We start from the raw sequence: 22,629 nt of genomic DNA, 5'->3' as shown, positions 1-22,629 counted from the left end.
AGTTAGTCATCAAACTACACCTTTTTAAAAAAAACCTAGCTTAAACCAGCTGGTTGGCTGGTTTTAGCTGGTTGACCAGCCTGGTTTTAGAGAGGTTTTGGCCATTTCCAGGCTGGTTTCCAGCCTGGTGTTAGCTGGACAGCTAAATCCAAATGACCAGCTAAATCCAGCTAAAACCAGCTTGACCAGCCTGGTTTAAGCTGGACATAGCTGGTTTTGGCTGGACTCCCAGCTTGGCTGGTTAAGCTGGTTTTAGCTGGTCATCTCCCAGCCTGACCAGCTAAGACCAGGCTGGAAATGGCTGGAAACCAGCCTGGAAATGGCCAAAACCCCTCTAAAACCAGGCTGGTCGACCAACTAAAACCAGCCAACCAGCCTAGGCTGGTTTAAGCTGGATTTTTCTGTAGGGTTATGTGAATACACACCCTCTTGTTGCAAATAGTACATGCTGTGCCTATAAAGGCCGGGACGTACCATGTTGATAGTCGGCTATTGGGCTTTGACAATACAGCTAGATGGTCTATTGTGTTCTACACGTTGTCACTTGTTGGGTAAATGTCTAGGATCAACATAGAAAATCATACCCACTTCTTAAATTAAGAGAACAATGCTTACCTTTCATTCTTGTTGTTGTGGTGTAGTCTACATTTGTGTGTGACTGCAAAACTAGAAAAATGGGCATCTTGCCTCAGACCCTCTTTACCGAACTCAGGTAAACACTGCTTTCACCTTACCCCAAAGCCCCAGCTAGCCTACTTTAGTCCAATGTATTTAGCTGAACCCAGATCAGGCCCTGAATCGTACTGTAGAACGCTTACTTTAGGCTCGACAATCGCAATAAATGGGCACACATTTTGTCTTTAAACACCATGCAAACTATGGTACTCAGTGGGTGCATGGTCACCGTTAAGTTATATACAGAGAAATATTCCTTCACTGTATTATTTTATCAATAGGTATTCGGTTTGGAGGGTAATCCACCAAAACAAAGAAACATGGCCACTAAAGAAAGACAAAAAGACAGACCATAAAGCCTTTATTCATTTATATATTGTCTGCAGATATTCAGTATATATATATATATATTCTATTTGTTTTGTTATGTTGCTATGCATGTTGTATGGTGTACATGCATAGATAAAGACAGTAAATATAAGCTCTTGGAACATTCAGGTTATGAGATATAGCAAAACCACCACTAACCACAAAAACATTCACAGTAGTTAAGCAGACAGTATTTAAACAACCTTTTCTCAAGCAATCTCACAATTTAAATGGACAGGAAATGGGAATTCATGTAGTTTTAAAACCTGCACCAAAAGCAGACTATTGTATTTTAAGTTATTGTTAATTGTCATTGTTACATTTTAAAAATTGAGATCTTAGAAAACAAAAACACACAGTGTTTTTAAATTCTAGGTCTGTATCTAAACTGGATGTCTCGATCTGGGTGCATGGAGCCAAAACCCCATCGTCTGGTTTCAATACTTGGAATCTCTTCGTTTGGATTTTTCAACTCTAAGTCAAAGTAGGACAGCATGAGAAAGACAAACTGCTTCAGCTCATTTGTGGCGAAGAATCTTCCCGGGCACATTGTGGTTCCAGCTCCCCAGGGCATGCTGTAATACTTGAGCTTCTTTCCATCCTTGTAGAAATCAGTCTTTCTGCTTCCATCTGCATTGAGAAACCGGTCATACTTGAAGGTGAGGGGATCCGGGTGAACTTCGGGATCTATATGAACTAAGTAGGGGAAAACCGAAACTCTGTCACCCTCACGGATCTTGTACTCTTGTCCGTTTGCCATAATAATGGTCATATCTTCCATAACACCTCTAGTAAGAAGAGGGGCGGTTGTCAAACGGAGGGTCTCTTCCACTGCACTGTCTAGGATGGGAGTTTTGAGGAGCATATCCCTGCTCAGGTCTATCAGTGGGCCTCCTGGTTTCACCTCCTGCCCTGCTTCTTTGAGAATCTCCTCAACCTCCTTCCTAACAGCGCTCATAGCCTCGGGGTGCTTCATCAGATACAAGAGCAGCCAAAATGCAGAAGGACCCGTGTTTCCCTGAGACGCCCACAGAAGCAGAAACATGAATCTGTCCTGCATGAACTCCTGCATGCCGTGCTCGGCTCTCACCTGCTGCTGATCTGAAACCCAGCCGCTGACGTTGTCTCTTGCTTTCATCTTCTGCACCGACAGCATGTTCCAGAAGAGCCTTTTCAAACGCTCTGCCTCCATCTTCCCCCTGGGGCCCAGCACTCCATACGCCAGATTGGGAAACAGCTGGTCATATTTTCGGAATTCCCAAAAAAGGTCATTCGAATGCTGCAAGTCGATTTCTTTGGCTTTTTCTACAGACTCTTTTCCTGTGCCTTTGGGGGACTCATTACCAAACAGTGACAGATAACCCGCTCGAAATACGATGTTGTAGCTGTACGCAAAAAGTCCGGATTCCTGCCACACTTTGCCATTCCCAGACCCAACGCTGTGGAGCATCAGATTCTGAAGGTTGTACATCATGGCTTGAGTCATGACCACCAGACCGTCTCCCATCAGATGTTTGGTGCTTGTTGTTTGCAGGTTTTTAAAGAATTTGTGTTTGATCTCTACGGCACCATAGCCAAACACTCTTTCCACCAATTGATCTGCAAAATTTGTGAAGTCCAACTTTGCTCTTGACTCTTTGACCACTGCGCCGAAAGACTGAGGATCTGTGATGAAGGTGAAGTAAAAGCCTCCGAGCTGCACTGTAAAAATATCTCCATGTTTTGCTTTCATTCGCTGAAGGAATTTGACTGTATCCTTCCTGAATTCCAGCACACAACCAAGCCAGGGAATCAGACCCTTTTCCAGTGGAGGTTCTCCAGTCCGTCTGCGGCGAAAACCCCCCAGAAGGTAAAGAGCACCTATGACAGAGAGTAATAGAGCAAGCAGGATTTGTACAAGGCTCTCCATCTTCTGACATTCATATGTCTCCTTTCTCTTCAGTCTTTCACCTCTCTTATCGTTCTGTCACCTCCCTTTTTATCAGCTGTTTTATGCCCCACCTCTTCCAGTAGTTTCAAATGGCATGGGCTGTGTTTAAAATGGCATACTTACTTAATAATTATATTAAGGCAAGTATACAGTGCATACTGGCAACTACATTTTTAGGAATAGTGTGTGGGCAGAGTACACTGTGCAAAGCAATTTGTGGTACAATGAACAGCACAGCTGCTCATATTGTTACAGTACCTTACAAATCCACGTGGCAACCACAATATAACAATGTACAAAAAATTAGTTATTTATGAGATCATGCAACGTATTATAAAGAGCATTGCAAGATTTCTACTAGATTTAACCTCCCTAACTTTTCTTGAAACATCTGAATTAATTTATTCGAGTAAAATAATATATAATGTAGATTAATCAGATTCACCTAAAAACCGACATTTGGTTAGTTGCTTTTCAGTCTGATTTTAGGTTTATGGGATTCTCAACAATCAATAGACCAATTACCATGTTTGAAAACATTCAGGATTCGCGCGCAGGGAGGTGGAAGAAAGCAACCGGTATCCCCAGCATTTACAGCGAGGGAATGACATCAGATGCGGTGCAGAGTTTGTTGTTGTCTTAGAAATAAGATATATTACTTACATATTATATATATATATATATTATTTACATAATGCTTACAGTATATTATAACAGCTCATCACCCAGTGACAAGCACAGTGATTCAGCAAAATTAACGTTAAAGTGAGCGGCGTTCATCTGACAGCTCCATTTGCGATAGCACCCTCCCAATGAATATTGGATAAGACGAAGTGACCGAGCATCCAGCCCCAAATATACAATCTCAATGAAGCTCCGAGTGATTTTACAAGAGAGAAGTTAAAGGTCTACAAGTCTTTAGATGCCAACAATGTTGTTCTTTGTGGTAATGTGCAAGAAATATTGTTCCATGATGACCAGATTCAAGAGCTAAACACTGAAATTCTGCCCAGCCAAAGACAAGGAAACAAGACGGAGCTAACAATATACAAGGCCTGGGTAATTAATCACCAACACGCAAAACGACTGCATTCTGACAGCGAACTACACCTGTACGGCAGGGTATGTGAACCTACACATAGAAGTTGGTTTTATATTTGCACATTCGGACTTTCTCCTTAATAATATAATTTCATAAAAATATTATTTGCAAACTCTAAATAGCGAAATCATATTAGCAGCAGCCAATGACTATCAATATACAACATTGTTCAGTCAAATAAACAGTTAATGTTGTTTTAGAGTCACACTTGCAGGTTATTTCAGACCGAATATTCAAAGTGCCGTGGTAAACAATATAGGGAGTTTGTCACAAGTTGTCACTGAATGAATGTGTGAATATAAAACTAAGTTTGCCTAAATAAACGTAACTTTTGACTGTTGTCTGTGAGCAAATTGAGAGATTCAGCATGTCACATCAGAGCTGTGAATGTAAATTTACAAATACAAATATTAGAGACAAGTTCTCAATTTGCAAGCTGTTGAGTTTTGCCTCTGATTTTCCTTCATTCTGCTTGGACCCTTATTTATCAGGGGTTGCCACAGCGGAATGAATTACCAAGTATTCCAATATAATAAGTATTCCAATAAAATATTCCAAGTATTCCAATAAAAAAGCATATAGCTTTTTTGCAGCGGATGCCGTTCTAGCAGCAACCCATAACTGGGAAATACCCATACACTATTTCATTTATCACTTCAAGAGAACGAGAGGAGTCGAATTTACAGATATTTACAGAAAGAGAATGGCGGACGGATAAGTGTCAAAACGCAATGCAAAAGCGCCTGTTTGGCTATATTTTGGGTTCAAACCAAATGCAAAAAGAGAACCTGAAGACGGTAATGAGGCAATCTGCAAACTTTGCCTGACAAAGGTGGCAGCAGTTGGAGGAAACACAACTAATTTATACACTCATTTTCAACACACCTATACTTGATGTTCAACTATGTGTTGGTCGCAGGTAGATAAGGTCAATAGCCATAAATACGCAAAGCATACTCTCATTTTAAAAATCACGCGACCATCATCTCACAATGTTTAATAATAAATTATCTTTTTTTTTTAAATTAAAACAAGAGGGATTTAGCAATGCCGCGCCAATAATAAAGCAACTGCAGAGAAACAAAGCATATTAAAAATTGCAATAAAGTAACTGAGACGTGCGGCCACACATCGAATCTGAGGTCTGATCTCTTCTCTCTCTCTCGCTGTCATCCAGACACAGACGCCTAACGAGTCAAGTCGCAAAACTGAGGCTGGTACCAGCTGACAGGTAGAATAGCTGAAGCCTTTGTGAAATCTGTCAAAATACAGCACTGAAATAAACAGGCATAAATGTCTTTGAGCCAGAAAGTCTATCTTTATCTGTCAAAATGCAATTGGAGCCATGGAGGAGTTGTGTAGCCTTTAAATTATATTATTTCTATTAAAATGAATACCAAAATAAAGTATTCATGACATTTTTCGTTTGATTAAAATATACGTAAACGAAAAAAAATCAAAGGGTGGCTAGTTTGTTGTAATGTGTTTTAATATTAATAAAAATATGCTCAGCCTATTTGAGTTTAACGGTTAGCCTATACGCCGTCAATAGGCAAACCATTCAAAAAATATTATTTTACTGTGTACTGGGTCATAATCTACATTTTACAATGAAAACTAAACGTGTCTCGCTGTCATTTAAAACATGTAATTCATAACACACCAGAGCTGTGGACCAGGGCAGTGTTGGTCCTACTGCGCACCGAACTCCAATCCGAGGGAGATTATATTACTCGCTAGACAACATTAACTTGAGAGATTTTGAAAATAAAAGGTATTTTAAAAAAAGGAACAACGCGCAAATCTGCAACAAATAAAACTAAAAATAAAACCTCTTGCCAGTGCTGTGTGTATTCCGCCACTGACAGTGCCTCTTATGCAGCGCCTGTAACTGCCGCTTTTAAGAGAGATCAAAGCTGGTATCGATATAACCAAAAAGCAAGATCATATAGTTATAAATATTCTATAACCAGGGGTGTAACGATTTCGATTTTTAATCGAAATCGATCGAAATTTATGCTCAATTTCGATTATCGAATCAAAAAATAGAATCGTCGATGCTGCCACGCCCCCATGTCACGTCAGCTTGGCTTGCCAAGCGGGAAAAACAGGCTTGTTGAAGTGCTTGTTAAACTGCAGACGCAGGAGACCCGTCGACAGAACTTAAACCCTCTCCTCTTTCAATGAAGTCGCCGGTGTGTAAGCATTTTGGATTTCCAGTGAGTTATGTTGACAACGTTCATGTTGTCGACAAAAAAAACACAGTTTTGCAAGCTCTGCTATGTACGTATTACGTACGGTTCGTCCGATAGACAACACCAGCATCGTGATCCTCCGCCCGCGTTGCAAATCTGCTCGTGAGAAGTACACACTCAGGCCCTGTTTACACAGTCTTTGTTTTTAAATGGCATTTTAGAATGACAATGATTTGACATCCACAGTGGCGTGTAGCATTTCTGAGCAGCCCTCCTTCCTCACTACCTCTGAAAATGCACATCACGTGACCACACACACACAGACGCACACACAGCCATGCGCTCGAGACAGCAGGTCCAGGCAGTCAGAGGACTGCTTCAATCTTTCACTCACTTGTACTTAGTCATTTTAGCGAACACCTCAGATACTGTTGGCTGGTTCCTGTTGGTTGTGCGTCTTTTTTACCGACGCCATTATAACGACACAGATCACTGCCTATTCACGAGTCCCGCAGAAAAAGTGATTGACAGGTGGTAATTATGTGTGTATCTTGCCTTTATTCATTTACTGTATGATTTGTTTATGGGTAAAACAAAGACCATGCAGGTCAGGTAGTTTAAACGGTAGGCTACAAATAATTAATTGGTCATTAATAAATTATTCATAATCGAATCGAATCGTGCCTTTAGAATCGAAAATGTAATCGAATCGAGGATTTGGAGGATCGTGACACCCTTATCCATATCAATACTTATCGAAATATTTATACATTTACATGTTGTTTATTGAGATTTTGTGATCTGTATATGCTGTCTGAACTTTACAGAAGCTGTAAACTGACATATGTGCGGTGATGTTTAGCTCTGACAAGGCGCTTTTATTTAGCCTGTAGTCTTTACATTTTTTTACATAATGTTCCATTTCTTAACATTTTATTATTATTATTTTTTATTTATAGTTTATATTTAAAATGAGTGCCAGCTTGTTTAGTTGTGATCATTATGCAAGGATCATATTTCATATTCGGTTTATTCTTCAATAGACTATAGATTCATTAATAATGTATTTTATAAACGGATTGTTCATATCATAAGGACTAAGCTGTTAGTAGCCCCTTTCACACATACAGACCTTTCCGGAAAATTACCGGCAATTTTCCGGAAAGGTTGTATGTGTGAACAGGCCCTTTTTGAAAATACCGGTAAATTCGTTCTGGCTATTTTCCGGAAAGAGAAGTTGTAACATTACCGGCAATTTGCCGGAATGCTGCGCTGTGTGAATGCAGAAGGAAGATTGCCGGAAAGAGCGCGTCCACGTCTAGAACGTGCTGACGTGAGACACCTGCTTTAGCCAATCAGACGCATTTACGTCCGCACGGTTTATGAGAATAGAAGCCTTTGAATATTTGTCCAGACACCTTTAGCTGCTAGATGTTAGTCAGATCACGTTTATATGTTCTTCTTAATGCTAACTGTGTAAATAATTATCGATAAAATGTTTATGATAATCTGTTGTTTGTTTACCTTCAAGCTTTGCGTGTGCCCGTGAGCGCCCATAGCGCGAGCACACACACATATCATGTACATCTCGACATGCGAAAGTGTTCCTCTATATGTTTTCATTGGAGTTGTACTCAATACTGATCCATCCGAAGAGTTTGTAATGTAGTCAAATGTTTACAAACACAAACGCAGCCGTTTAGAGGTCATTTCTGGTTAATGATGTCAGAATTTACTGGCATTATGCGATGGATGTGGGAATGCTCTTTTCGGGAAAAATTCCGTAACGTGAACAGCGCTTTTTTGAATATACCGGTAAAGTCGTTTCGGAAATTTTTCGGATAATTACCGGTATCACTGTGTGAAAGGGGCTAATATATAATATAGGCGTTTATGGTTGTTATTTGTATGGTTCCAACTTCCACAGTTTTTTCAGCCGGTAGCATTGTTGTGTTTTATTCGTTATGTTAATAAAAGTTTTGTGTTGTTTAATAACAGTGATTTATTTATTTCTTTTTTGTAGTTTCCTTTTCGTCCATTCAAACAATTGATGCCGAATTGGCAACTCCCGCAAAACTGAAAGTATTATACGCACGCATTTATAAGCTATTTAAAAGCAGAAAAAAATGAGGAAAAGAAGAAACGTCCACTCCCACGGTGATACCGGTATTACCGGTGTTGTCACATGTCGATTAACCGGTGGGGAAATTTCCTCTTCGTCACAACCCTAATCCCAATGCCTTTGTACATATTTTTTAAAACCACATTTCAAATGTGAAAACTTGTGGTTGTGGTAGAGCAAGATTAATTGCTCACAAACTGTTCTTTCACACCCAAAGAAGCAATGATTGGTCCATGTCAGTAAATGAAAGGCACTAACCACAACAACTTCAGTAACCCTAAATAGACCTGACTTGGGGCCTGTTGGAACACTGTGGAGGTAAGAGATAAATTCAGAGAGAAACTTAAGCAGTGGGAATAAGAAATGTAGAATGTTTTAAAACAACCTCATGCTTTCACAAAGAATTGAAGGGTTCTAGGTGAAAATGGTTGGCGGATGATGCCAAGCGATGTGTTGGGGATGGTTTTAAGGGGCGGGTTACTTAAATATTAGTTCAGGGAAAAAGATTTTGGAGTTGGGATTTGGCTTGCTTTTGGGGCCAACAACATGTAATTTCTGCTGAAATCTGAACTGGGATGTTGTGAGCCACTGTGGGTTGCTCCAAGACAACAGCATTTTAAGGGACAGGTGGAGGAGTTGTTGTAAAAGGAGAGTTTTGTGAATTTGAGTCGGGAGGGACAAGATCTCTGCTGAAAAATTTAGCTTAAACCAGCCTAGGCTGGTTGGCTGGTTTTAGGAGAGGGGTTTTGGCCATTTCCAGGCTGGTTTCCAGCCATTTCCAGCCTGGTCTTAGCAGGTCAGGCTGGGAGATGACCAGCTAAAACTAGCTTGACCAGCCAAGCCAAGCTGGGAGTCCAGCCAAAACCAGCTATATCTAGCTTAAACCAGACTGGTCAAGCTGGTTTTAGCAGGATTTGGCTTGTCATTTTCCAGCCTGAACAGCTAAGACCAGGCTGGAAATGGATGGAAACCAGCCAGGGAATGGCCAAAACCCCTCTAAAACCAGGCTGGTCAACCAGCTAAAACCAGCCAACCAGCTTAGGCTGGTATTGCAGACAGATTTCTTCTTTCCTTCTCTCTAGGTGGGTCATCTTGTTGTGCAAATATTTAAATATTTAACTTGTTAGAATGTAAAATGTGTATGTTTACCTACTTAAATCCAGTAAACATATTTGTTGCTCCACCCCTGCTGAAAAATCCAGCTTAAACCAGCCTAGGCTGGTTTTAGCTGGTCAACCAGGCTGGTTTTAGAGGGGTTTTGGCCACTTCCAGGCTGGTTTCCAGCCATTTCCAGCCTGGTCTTAGCTGGTCAGGCTGGGGGATGACCAGCTAAAACCAGCTTGACCAGCCTAGCCAAGCTGGGAGTCCAGCCAAAACCAGCTATATCCAGCTTAAACCAGGCTGGTCAAGCTGGTTTTAGCTGGATTTGCCTGGTCATTTTCCAGCCTGACCAGCTAAGACCAGGCTGGAAATGGCTGGAAACCAGCCTGGAAATGGCCAAACCCCCTTTAAAACCAGGCTGGACAACCAGCTAAAACCAGCCAACCAGCCTAGGCTGGTTTAAGCTGGATTTTTCAGCTGGGACATTATGTTATACTGCTACCCTGTGGGGGTATGTTGTTTTGTTTTGTTCTCTCTCTTTATCTAATATTCAACAGGTAACAAACCTGACGCTAACTGACTGAGGCTGGTTGGCACACGCAGCAATGGAAGACTCTCTGTGTGTTCCAAACAGGATATGTTACCCTCTGAAGGGCACTTTGGAGTAAAATAATTACCACAGCCATATTGAAATGTCATTCTAAACCAAGTGATCAAAACTAGCAACTTCGAAAGGTTTTTTGAAATGAAGGATTTTGAAAAATACTACTGATGGAAATTATTCTTTGAGCAGGGAATCTGTTAGTTTAAGTTGACATGCAAAGTTTTTTATAGTCAATTAAATGTCTGTTAAAGGAGCAGTATCAACAGATATTAAGTAGACAGTCTACTAATACTCAATTGGACCATCAAAATAAAGTGTTACCGCAGACAGTAACGCATACCTGCCAACACTCCTGTTTTTCCTGGAAGTCTCCCGTATTTCAGACCTATCTCCCGTTTTGGTCTGTCTCCCGGAAAAATCACAGAATGTCATCCACCCTCACCCCCTCTTCAGTTTGCGAAGCACATCACCCACTTCCCCGGTCTCCCAGAATTTCAGACTTAAATGTTGGCAGGTATGAAGTAACGTCACCTTGTTGCATATATACTTATAAGTTCCTGATCAGGGTTTTCTGTTGTGATGTATGCTGGTTTATTCCACTAGGTGGTGCCCTGTATTTGTGCATGCTGCTAAGAACAGCACAGACGCAAAGGAGAATAACAAACACTAACCTTAGTGAACAGCTTTGTGTCCATGACTGTATCTGAAACTCTTAAATAGTGCATTATTCGTGTGACCAGCCACTTGTAGAGACGTCCGAATTCATAGTGAACCTCATGAAGTGCACTCAATCAATCCCACAATGCTTAGCAGTAACAAGCCTACAACCCAAAGCACAAACAAAATGTTATCCCTTCCCATGGACTGGGTGCTCCAATTGCTTCACTCCTTTTTCTTCATTCTTTCAAGAGGACTATATTAGTGGACTAATGTAGGGAAGAGTGAGAGTTTGGGGCAATATTAACTTGTACAAAGACTTTCAAGCTATTACACTGGATACTACACTCAAAAAAAAAAAAAAAAGAGAGAGACTTTTATGTATGTTTGTTTAAACTACTTATTTAAAATTAGTTGAAACAACACATTTTGCTTTTGGCACAACCTAACTGTTTTATGTTGAATTCACTTAAATTTTCACAATGATTAACTTAATCGATTTGTTTTGGGTCACCATGAAAGAATTGTGTTGAACCCAGCATTTTTAAAGGGTATGTCACTGTGAAAATCTAACTGCATAGTTGTTTATTCTGGTCACAAGATGGAGCCAAAAGGTACTAAAAAACACATCAAAAACAATGAAAAGGGTCATTGTTAAAGACTTACCTGCCATTCTGGAAAAATCTGCTTGAACAGATTTAGGGTGCATGTTCAATACTCCACGTTCTGCTCTTTGTATCAAACAACTTGCTTCTCGGCAGTCAGATAACGTCTCCCAAAGACAACCAATTTAACCTTGCTGAAAAATCTAGCTTAAACCAGCCTAGGCTGGTTGACCATCCTGGTTTTAGAGGGGTTTTGGCCATTTACAGGCTGGTTTCCAGTCATTTCCAGCCTGGTCTTAGCTGGTCAGGCTGGGAAATGACAAGCCAAATCCAGCTAAAACCAGCTTGACCAGTATGGTTTGAGCTGGACATAGCTGGTTTTGGCTGGACTTCCAGCCTGGCTAGGCTGGTCAAGCTGGTTTTAGCTGGTCATCTCCCAGCTTGACCAGCTAGGCTGGAAGTGGCAGGAAACCAGCCTGGAAATGGTCAAATCCCCTCTAAAACCAGGCTGGTCGACCAGCTAAAACCAGTCAACCAGCCTAGGCTGGTTTAAGCTGGATTTTTTCTCCAGGGTAAGGATAAGTTTGAACCTTTACTGTTGGTTGTGGAATAACGTAAAACTGCAAAACATACAAAATACAGATTGGTAAGTATGCAAAATCAATAATATGTACATTCACAAGCACGATCAGGGCTCTTTACGAAATAAATTACTGGCTACACGCTTCAACAAACCATATATGAAGTACAATTGATCAAATAATGAACAAAGTTAACATCCAGCATGCAAGATGACATGGGTATAGTGTAGTGGTGTCATCCTAAAAAAAGGTGGTGTACTATTACCCACCCAATCCATTAGATTCATTAGCTATATATATATATATATATATATATATATATATATATATATATATATATATATATATATATATATATAAATATATTAGAGCTGTGAACCTACACTAGTCTCACGGTTCGTTTCAGTTCGGTTAGGATTATCATGCCATCGATTCGGTTCAATTCGATATTTCGGTGCATCACGGTGCATTGGCGGTGCTTTCCATACACAGTTTTATATTTTCTTCACAGCAGCAGTTCTTGTATTAAAATGTATGAATATATTTATATTTATAAACTATTTGTAATACAATTTTGTCATTTAATACAAACAGTCAGATATATAAACTGTAACTTTAAACAACACGAGCATTTAGCATTTAGCATTTACTTGAAAGTTTCAGCGAGACATCCAGTTGATTTGTTGTGATCTTCGAAAAACTCCCACGAAATGTTCTCACAGCTGCTGCGGTTGTCAGGGGGCGGGTAATGGGGCAAATTAAACAAATGTACCAATTTTAACAAATTAAGATGCGAGTTAAAAAAAATACATTCTTAGCTGGTCAGGCTGGGAGATGACCAGCTAAAACCAGCTTGACCAGCCTAGCAAAGCTGGGAGTCCAGCCAAAACCAGCTATGTCCAGCTTAAACCAGGCTGGTCAAGCTGGTTTTAGCTGGATTTGGCTGGTCATTTTAAAGCCTGAACAGCTAACACCAGGCTGGAAATGGCTGGAAACCAGCCTGGAAATGGCCAAAACCCCTCTAAAACCAGCCTGGTCTACCAGCTAAAACCAGCCAACCAGTCTAGGCTGGTTAAAGTTGGATTTTTCGGCAGGGACCAAACCTCCAGGAACAAGTTTGGTGATCCCTGACATATACAGTATAAGACAGATGAGAGATTTTTGTATTTTGGAACACAAAACCTAACATAATAAACCCAAACTCCCCCTGATCCCTAGCCTTGTCTACAAATGACGAGGCACACACCAAGAGACGAAATTTAGGTTACTGTATCCCACTGGCACCGAGTATATCTCTGAGGCATATTTAGTTGCGTTTGTAATCAGCTGTGTGTTTACATTCAGACCCTACAGAGTTTCAGTGTTGTTAGTAACTTTGAGTGGTTTATTCCGGCAACTTTATACAGTTTACATGAGTAACATTTCCTTCAGTAAAGCAGAAAAGGTCCTTCAGTCTGGAGGAAATGAGATACACACACTCTTAGGGCCTCCACCCACTATACGGAAAGGCTTACTAATAAGGCATTGCGTTATGACTTGGTATAGTGTTTTGGAAAATACACTAAATAACTTGGCTTAGTCATAAAGACACACCAAATTCTCTATATTATCTGTCTAATCCCTGATATAACACCACTTGACCCTATATAACACTAGTATACAACATTAAATCATACAGGACAGCCCATCCTGGAGTCGAGAGGTAAGGTTTGCTGGAGAGTTCAAAATTTATAATGTTTATTTTGCTAGTGAACATTGTTATTCCTTAGGTGAAGAATTAATCTGTGAAGGGTAATGCACTGAATATTCAGACCCTTTGTGTGTTTGGAGTGGTGGTTCTACTCTGTTGGTCAGTTTTTATGGCTTCAACAACAATGATATTTTTAACAATACACCTCTTACGGTTAGTCTACTATGAAGGAGTGATGCGCAAATAATAAAGCCCCGCTCCTTATTCAGATTTACACTGTGAGGCCTTTTTTGTTTGCAAATTTCATTTTTATTCCTCAAAACTAAATTTTCCCTTTGCGATTTTTGGAGATTTGTATTTATTCATTTATTTTTGCTCAATACTTTTTATTTTTGTTTGCAAAACTTTCATTTTGCAATTATATATAGCCCTAGATTGACTCTATAGATCCGCATCATGTCTGCCCGGTGATTGTAGCTTCGTTGCTAACATGGATTTTATTGAGAGAGTAGCTGTGTTTATGTGCTTTAGGAAGGCTGAAAACAGTGTTAATTCATGAGGCACTGTGTCTGAGTCCACTAGATCCTTTCAGAGGTGTACTCATCAACTCCTCCAGAAACTGTACCTGGATGACGGAAGCTATTAGCGGCGCTTCAGACTAAGCCGAGCTCAGTTTGATGAGCTGTTGTCTGGTGTCAGCAAGAGGATTTCCCCTCAGGACACCAACAACAGGCGCTACGTCATTATTTCACCCCTACAAGAGAAAGATCTTGATTAGTTAGCATGGCGCATATGTCCGCTGAAGTTCAGATTTTCCAACTCGAGCAATTTCCAAAACTCCAATTGTGCGAAATGCACCACAGGATGTCTATTCCTGTCTTTGCATTGACTTGTTCATCACTCACGCTTGACGCTTCATCACACTTGAGTTTGAGCTTGCACAATTCTGTCAGATGCCGCAGCAAAAATGGACAGGATTAATCAAGATGATGGGACACGATTAAAACAAAAGATTTAACGAAAGCCCTGTATTTGACCTTTCTTTTGATTTTCTCTTGATCTCACATAGTCATGTGACACGAATTCTGAAATGACATGACATACAAAACTTGTACCTTGAGCTTGCGCTTCCGATTTGCAGCATTCATATGCATATGAATGGAGATCAGTGGGCCGAAAAGTGCAGTGTGATTACAGCTTCACGTGTGAGATTTGCTTGCATGGTTATAAAAACATGACTTGATGTACACAGTATGCTCATATTGGGATGATGACTAAATTACATGCACTGTAGGCATATCCTAGCATAAATTACATAGTAGGGGTGTCACGATTTTGATTTTTAATCGAAATCGATCGAAATTTATGCTCAATTTCGATTATCGAATCAAAAAATAGAATCATCGATGCTGCCACGCCCCCATGTCACGTCAGCTTGGCTTGCCAAGCGGGAAAAAACATGCTTGTTGAAGTGCTTGTTAAACTGCAGAAGCAGGAGACCCGTCGACAGAACTTAAACCCTCTCCTCTTTCAATGAAGTCGGCGGTGTGTAAGCATTTTGGATTTCCAGTGAGTTATGTTGACAACGTTCGTGTTGTCGACAAAAAAAAAACACAGTTTTGCAAGCTCTGCTATGTACGTATTACGTACAGTTCGTCCGATAGACAACACCGGCATCGCGATCCACCGCCCGCCTCCGTTGCAAATCCACTCACGAAAAGTACACACTCAGGCCCTGTTTACACTGTCTTTGTTTTTAATAACATTTTAGAACGACAACTATTTGACATCCACAGTGGCGTGTAGCATTTCTGAGCAGCTCTCCTTCCTCTCTACATCTGAAAATGCACATCACGTGACCACACAGACACAGACGCACACACAGCCATGCGCTCGAGACAGCAGGTCCAGGCAGTCAGAGGACTGCTTCAATCTTTCACTCACTTGTGCTTAGTCATTTTAGCGAACACCTCAGATACTGTTGGCTGGTTCCTGTTGGTTGTGCGTCTTTTTTACCGACGCCATTATACCGACACAGATCACTGCCTATTCACGAGTCCCGCAGAAAAAGTGATTGACAGGTGGTAATTATGTGTGTATCTTGCCTTTATTCATTTACTGTATGATTTGTTTATGGGTAAAACAAAGACCATGCAGGGCAGGTAGTTTAAACGGTAGGCTAGAAATAATTAATTGGTCATTAATTAATTAATTATTCATAATCGAAAATCGAATCGAATCGTGCCTTTAGAATCGAAAATGTAATCGAATCGAGGATTTGGAGGATCGTGACACCCTTATTACATAGCAAACGAATACTTTGGATTTAAAGATGAAATACTCCTCCTAGGTCCTTGTTTTTTTCTATTCTATCCCTTAATTGTTTTTTGATATCTGTAATACGTTAGTTAAGGTATGTTTCAGATAAATTTCCTTCTTGTACACATTTATGAGTTGTATAGATCACGTATTGAACCACTGACTTAACCTTTCCCTTTTCCAACCAATAGTTTTATTTTAAAGCAAATGTGAGATTTTCGGACTGCAGCCACATAGTTTTACCTTGTATTTATCTGTTCTGTTAACCCGAGCGCTCTGCATCAGCACCCTACAAAGTGAGCTACCGAGGCAACTTGCCATGCCAGAAAAGTCGCCTATATGAAGATAAATAACCAATAAGAACATATTCATATTCATACTGCCTTGTCGTATACCTAGAAGCCTTTAAGTATGTTTTTTTGTGGTTACAGAAATGTGTAAGCTGAAACATGTGAACCCAGTGAGCTTGTGTTGCAGCATAACGTAGCTGAGCTCGTTTGAAATGGTTAATGTAAACTGTACTGATTTTGTTTAGTTTGCTTGAAAGGCATTTGGCAATAGGCAATGAATCAACGTAAACCTTTATTGCACAGTCAAGGTTATGTCTAACTACTGCAACATGCTCTCTCTTATCTCAGTGATAAGACTAACCTTGATCCTTTCCCTTCTACATCATAACATTATCTGCTAAGTCTAAGGTAGAAACTACACACTATATATATATATATATATATATATATATATATATATATATATATATATATATATATATATATATATATATATATATGTGTGTGTGTGTGTGTGTGTGTTTATGTATGTATGTGTGTGTTGCAAAATATAGTACAAAAACTAGCACCCTAGTAAATACCATTGTATTTTTGAGTCATACTATAGTAAAGTGTATTACACTGGACTCTTTATTAAGTACACCTTACTAGTACTGGGTTGGACATGCTTTTGCCTTAATGCCTTAATCCTTCAGGGCATAAGATCAACAAGGTACTGAAAATATTTCTTAGAGATTTTGGTCCATATTGATATGATAGCATAACGCAGCTGCTGCAAATTTGTCGGCTGCACATCCATGATGTGAATCTCCTGTTCCACCACATCCCAAAGGTGCTCTATTGGGTTGAGTTCTGATGACTGTGGAGGCCATTTGAGTACAGTGAACTCATTGTCATGTTTAAAAAACCAGTCTGAGATGATTCACGCTTTATGACATGGTGCGTTATCCTGCTGGAAGTAGCCATCAGAAGATGGGTACACTGTGGTCATAAAGGGATGGAGATGATTAGCAGCAATACTCAGGTAGGCTGTGGCGTTGACACGATGCTCAATTAGTACTAATGGGCCTTAAGTGTGCCAAGAAAACACCCCTCACACAATTCCACCACCACCACCAACCTGAACCTGAAAAGGCAGGATGGATCCATGCTTTCATGTTGTTGATGCCAAATTCTGACCCGACCATCTGAATGTTGCAGCAGAAATCAAGACTCATCAGAGCAGGCAACATTTTTCCATTTTTCTATTATCCCATTTTGGTGACCCTGTGTGAATTGCAGCCTCAGTTTCTTAGCTGACTCACAATAACATTTCAGCAGATGAATCCCGGTGCTTCACTATAGCATTGCTCAAAAACACTGTAGTATTTACAAAAAAATGCAATAGCAGTCTTGCATGTGGAAAAGAATCTGGGTGGTATTAAGCTAAAGTCCTAAAGTCCATGAATTAATGCAAGAGGAGGGGCATAAAAACAGCAGATAAGAAAAAGAGGTGAAAGACTGAGCAGAAAGACTGAGCAGAAAGGAGACGCATGAAAGTCAGAAGACAAACATGGCCCTTGTACAAATCCTGCTTGCTCTATTAATCTCAGTCATAGGTGCTCTTTACCTTCTGGGATCTTTTCGCCGCAGACGAACCGGAGAACCTCCATTGGAAAAGGGTCCCATTCCCTGGCTTGGCCATGTGCTGGAATTCAGGAAGGATACAGCAAAATTCCTGAACCGGATGAAAGCAAAACATGGAGATATCTTTACAGTGCAGCTCGGAGGCTTTTACTTCACCTTCATCACAGATCCGCTGTCTTTCGGCGCTGTGGTCAAAGAGGCAAGAGCAAAGCTGGACTTCACAAAGTTTGCCGAGCAACTGGTGCAAAGAGTGTTTGGCTATCATTCAATACAAAGCGAACACAAAGTTCTCCAAGCGTCGAGCACCAAACATCTGATGGGAGACGGTCTGGTGGTCATGACTCAAGCCATGATGTACAACCTTCAGAATCTGATGCTCCACAGCGTTGGGTCTGGGAATGGCAAAGTGTGGCAGGAATCTGGACTTTTTGCGTACAGCTACAACATTGTTTTTCGAGCAGGTTATCTGTCACTGTTTGGTAATGAGTCCCCCAAAGGCACAGGAAAAGAGTCTGTAGAAAAAGCCAAAGAAATCGACAGACAGGAATCAAATGATCTTTTTTGGGAATTCCGAAAATATGACCAGCTGTTTCCTAATCTGGCGTATGGAGTGCTGGGCCCCAGCGAGAAGATGGAGGCAGAGCGTTTGAAAAGGCTCTTCTGGAGCACACTGTCAGTGCAGAAGATGAGAGCCAGAGACAACATCAGCGGCTGGGTTTCAGATCAGCAGCAGGTCAGAGCCGAGCACGGCATGCAGGAGTTCATGCAGGACAGATACATGTTTCTGCTTCTGTGGGCGTCTCAGGGAAACACGGGTCCTTCTGCATTCTGGCTGCTCTTGTATCTGATGAAGCACCCCGAGGCTATGAGCGCTGTTAGGAAGGAGGTTGAGGAGATTCTCAAAGAAGCAGGGCAGGAGGTGAAACCAGGAGGCCCACTGATAGACCTGAGCAGGGATATGCTCCTGAAAACTCCCATCCTAGACAGTGCAGTGGAAGAGACTCTCCGTTTGACAGCCGCCCCTATCCTTACCAGAGCTGTTATGCAGGATATGACCATTATTATGGCAAACGGACAAGAGTACAAGATCCGTGAGGGTGACAGAGTTGCAGTTTTCCCCTATGTGGTTCATGTAGATCCCGAAGTTCACCCGGATCCCCTCACCTTCAAGTATGACCGGTTTCTCAATGCAGATGGAAGCAGAAAGACTGATTTCTACAAGGGTGGAAAGAAGCTCAAGTATTACAGCATGCCCTGGGGAGCTGGAACCACAATGTGCCCGGGAAGATTCTTTGCCACAAATGAGCTGAAGCAGTTTGTCTTTCTCATGCTGTCCTACTTTGACTTTGAGCTGACAAATCCAAATGAACAGATTCCAGGTATTGATATCAGACGATGGGGTTTTGGCTCCATGCAGCCAGATCGAGACATCCAGTTCAGATACAGACCTAGAATTTAAAAACACTGTTTCCTCTTTTTTTGTGTGTTTCTGTGATCTAATATTAAGACTTTCACAATGCTCAAAAGACAGCATGATGTTTTTGGTTTAGGTTTTAAAACTGACATGCTTTCGCATTTCCTGCATTTACAGTGTGAGATTGCTTGGGAAAAGGTTGTTTAATCACTGTCTCCTAAAATACTGTGAATGTTTTTGCAACTGAATGTTCCAGGAGCTTGTGTTTACTTTGTTTATCTATGTGAGTACAGATGTCAAACAACTTACATAGCAGCGGTTTTGTGCATAATCATGTTTCTTTTAAAAATATATCAGCACAATATGCATGTCTATATATATGTTTATACAAAACATGTGCAAATGCCAGTTCATAAATATATAGAATTTATAAATAAAGACTTTACGACTTTAAAGTGTTTTTGTCTTTCTTCAGTGACAATATAATTTATACAACAGTTCTGTCTCGTTCTCGAATCTGATTGGCTCATAGCAGTGTGTGTGTGTGTGTGTGTGTGTGTGTGTGAGACTAAATGCAATATCACACTCTTAGGAGTGCAATATGGCTGTATATCAGCACTGGTGGGAGGCGTGTATTGGCTTGTCAATGTCAATATATATTTGTAAAACATTAGATTGATATACTGGACAAGGTGGCGGATTCTTTCAAATTTCTCAGACCTGAAGAGATTCACAAACACATTTGACACAGAAAGCCCTTGCTTGTGAACTGCCAATACCCTCAACACAACAACTTTAGAAATTCCTCTTCCTGGAAAGAAGGTATGAGGCTGTAAAGGAGTCTTAAACTAGGAGTCTGATAGTTAGCCAATAGTATATTAGCATATATTGTTGTCAAGTGTGTTTGAATGGAAACTAATTTCTGAAAGTGGGAGAGAGATAATCAGTATTGTGCATGACAGGATTGAGTGGTAATGTCTTGTTTAAAATCAGCGTTTACTTAAAGGAATTTACTATGATGTTCCCTATTTAGATTCTAGAACTAGCTCATTAAGATCATTTCAACTGCAGATAAAGGGTCAAGAGATAATCGAGACATCATTTAAATAGGCCTTGAACTTTGCATTATAGATAGCTTTTTTTTGTTAGGTTGTTGCCTTGGGAGACATGACCTTTAAACAACAGACAACGACTGAACTTGACCTTCCATTGTAAAATATAAAAAATAATAATTGAAAAAAGTGTGTGTGTGTGTGTGTATATATATATATTACAATTAGTAGTAGTATTATAATAATATTATTATTATAAGCTTTTGTAAATTAATTTATTTGGTATTGAATTAAAGTATGTATATATATATATATATATATATATATATATATATATATATATATATATATATATATATATATATATATATATATATATATATATATATATATATATATATATATATATCATTGCTCAACAATAAGGACTGCCCGATGGCCCGGAGCCAGCATGTGAGTTGCTTGGGACAGTAGACAGGATCGTTACTGGCCCAATCGGGACACTGCTGTCTTGTCACTCAAGTTTCATTTGCCTTTGACTATTTGTCAATACAAATACAGTATTAGAATTGAGAAAGTTTGTGTTTTCAAGCCTTCAAATAATACCTTCTCGGTTCTTCTAATCAGATTGGATGTTGTGAGCACGCAATTTTTTTCCATATCAACCAGTACAGCGAAGATACAGCAACATGGCAGTAACATCAAATAAATATGCTAAAGAAAAACATTTGTTTCTAACGTCTTGGAAGCAGACATTTACAAGGGTATATCACAACAAAAAAATTAAGTGATGTTTTGTACAGGTTGTCGTCAGTTTGGCAGGTCTTTAGCCATCTTTTGTTTCAAAACACTTGATTATTATACATTTATTACATTCATACATACATTATTTATACATTCATTTTTAAATACTTAAATTCTAGATTTACAAACATTTTGACAAGTTTTTTTTATTTTTTATTTGTGGCTAAGAAATAACTATTAACTTTTTTTTGGTGGGGCCAGTAAAAAATGGCAGGGCAAGTAAAAATCTGAACCACTGGTCTGATTGGGCCAGTAAAAAAATCCTTAGCATTGAACCCTGTATATATATATATATATATATATATATATATTACAATTACTCGTAGTATTATAATAATATTATTATTATAAGCTTTTGTAAATTAATTTATTTGGTATTGAATTAAAGTACATATATATATATATATATATATATATATATATATATATATATATATATATATATGAGGAATATTACACGAGTAGCATTGCGATATGGGAGTATATCAGCACTAGTGGGAGGCATGCGTTGGCACGAGGCCGCAGTGTGATTTTTCTTACACTTTACGATTATAAGGCTGAACGTGACATGAAAAGCCATCCATCTACAGAGATATCTTCTTACAATCTACTGTATTTCTCTGTTCTCTCGGGATTTCACAATAATTAACCCATAAATTACAATGAATCCACTAACGTTACCAGACTGCTGTTGTGTTTGCGATAAGGAAAACGCTAAACACGTGCAGACTTTGCTTATTTCAATCTGCCAACACAACACACATTCCTGTTATGTGAGTAAATTGGTATAAATACAGCTCTACAACATACAAAAGAGAGAGATCATCTTACCTGCCAACATGTCTCTGAAAACCCAGGAGACTGGGGGGAGAGGGTGTTCGGGGGTGAGGTTGAGAACAGGATGCAGCGCGTTTTGTCTCTGATCGGGTACTGTACCAAAGTTGGCAACCCGGGGGTGTTTACTTTACAGACTGTACCAAAGAGGGGGGTGAGTGAAATTACGGGAGTTTTTTTAAGGCAGAAAAAAAAAGGGATGTTTGCGGGAGACTGGTCTGAAATACGGGATACTCTCATGAAAAAAGGAAGTGTTGGCAGGTGTGCTTACCAGTTTAATTTTGATTTGATCTGCTATAGTTAGAAATCAGACTGTTATATCTTCTAATCGTAAGGGCTTATTATGCGGTTCTGTCGACATCTTGTGGATAGAAAACGTCAACTTTTACCGATGAGCTCTCAGAAATTGTTAATAATTTAAACTAGGCACTATTTTTACAAATAAACTGCATAGTTGCAATTTAAACAACTACAATCTCGATTAAAAAAGCTTTAAAAGTATATTTTGTTGTGTAACAGCAGTAATATTTGTCAAACTGTAGTGTCTGCTTGTTGCTTGCTGTATGTATGCGGAGCAATACACAAAGGGTAAAGAGGATTTACGGGTGCTGATATTACTTAAATATATCACGGCTATCAGCCAATCAGATTCGAGATCC

General features: G+C 39.7%; 2 protein-coding genes across 4 annotated transcripts; one reads left to right on the top strand and one right to left on the bottom strand.

Moving 5' to 3' along the window:
- Window positions 1–1,019: 1,019 nt before the first annotated feature.
- On the bottom strand, window positions 1,020–22,073 carry cyp8b1.2 (cytochrome P450 family 8 subfamily B member 1, tandem duplicate 2). 3 transcript variants are annotated; one of them, XM_073909670.1, is made up of 4 exons: window positions 14,257–14,385; window positions 11,422–11,980; window positions 10,770–10,919; window positions 1,020–2,904 (listed from the first exon to the last, which is right to left on the bottom strand). In XM_073909670.1, exon 4 carries the CDS (start codon window positions 2,774–2,776, stop codon window positions 1,409–1,411), a length of 1,368 nt encoding a protein of 455 aa, XP_073765771.1. In that variant the 5' UTR covers window positions 2,777–2,904; window positions 10,770–10,919; window positions 11,422–11,980; window positions 14,257–14,385; the 3' UTR covers window positions 1,020–1,408. The 3 variants fall into 3 exon arrangements, with proteins under 3 accessions (XP_073765771.1, XP_073765766.1, NP_001103758.1); XM_073909665.1 differs by lacking the exons at window positions 10,770–10,919; window positions 14,257–14,385 and adding an exon at window positions 21,968–22,073; NM_001110288.1 differs by lacking the exons at window positions 10,770–10,919; window positions 11,422–11,980; window positions 14,257–14,385 and having other exon boundaries at window positions 1,020–2,986.
- On the top strand, window positions 17,761–19,735 carry cyp8b1.1 (cytochrome P450 family 8 subfamily B member 1, tandem duplicate 1). The gene is given in 1 exon segment (NM_001003736.1): window positions 17,761–19,735. A coding segment is annotated over 1 exon segment (1,533 nt). The 5' UTR covers window positions 17,761–17,792; the 3' UTR covers window positions 19,326–19,735.
- Window positions 22,074–22,629: the final 556 nt, after the last annotated feature.

The sequence above is a fragment of the Danio rerio genome, chromosome 2 (genome assembly GCF_049306965.1).
Source record: "Danio rerio strain Tuebingen ecotype United States chromosome 2, GRCz12tu, whole genome shotgun sequence".
Taxonomy (NCBI): domain Eukaryota; kingdom Metazoa; phylum Chordata; class Actinopteri; order Cypriniformes; family Danionidae; genus Danio; species Danio rerio.
This window is presented reverse-complemented; position numbering and strand designations above follow the sequence as displayed.

What these genes read in the sequence shown, in the direction of transcription:
- cyp8b1.2 (NM_001110288.1), bottom strand. Translation starts at nt 2,953, where the DNA reads ATGGAGAGCCTTGTACAAATCCTGCTTGCTCTATTACTCTCTGTCATA.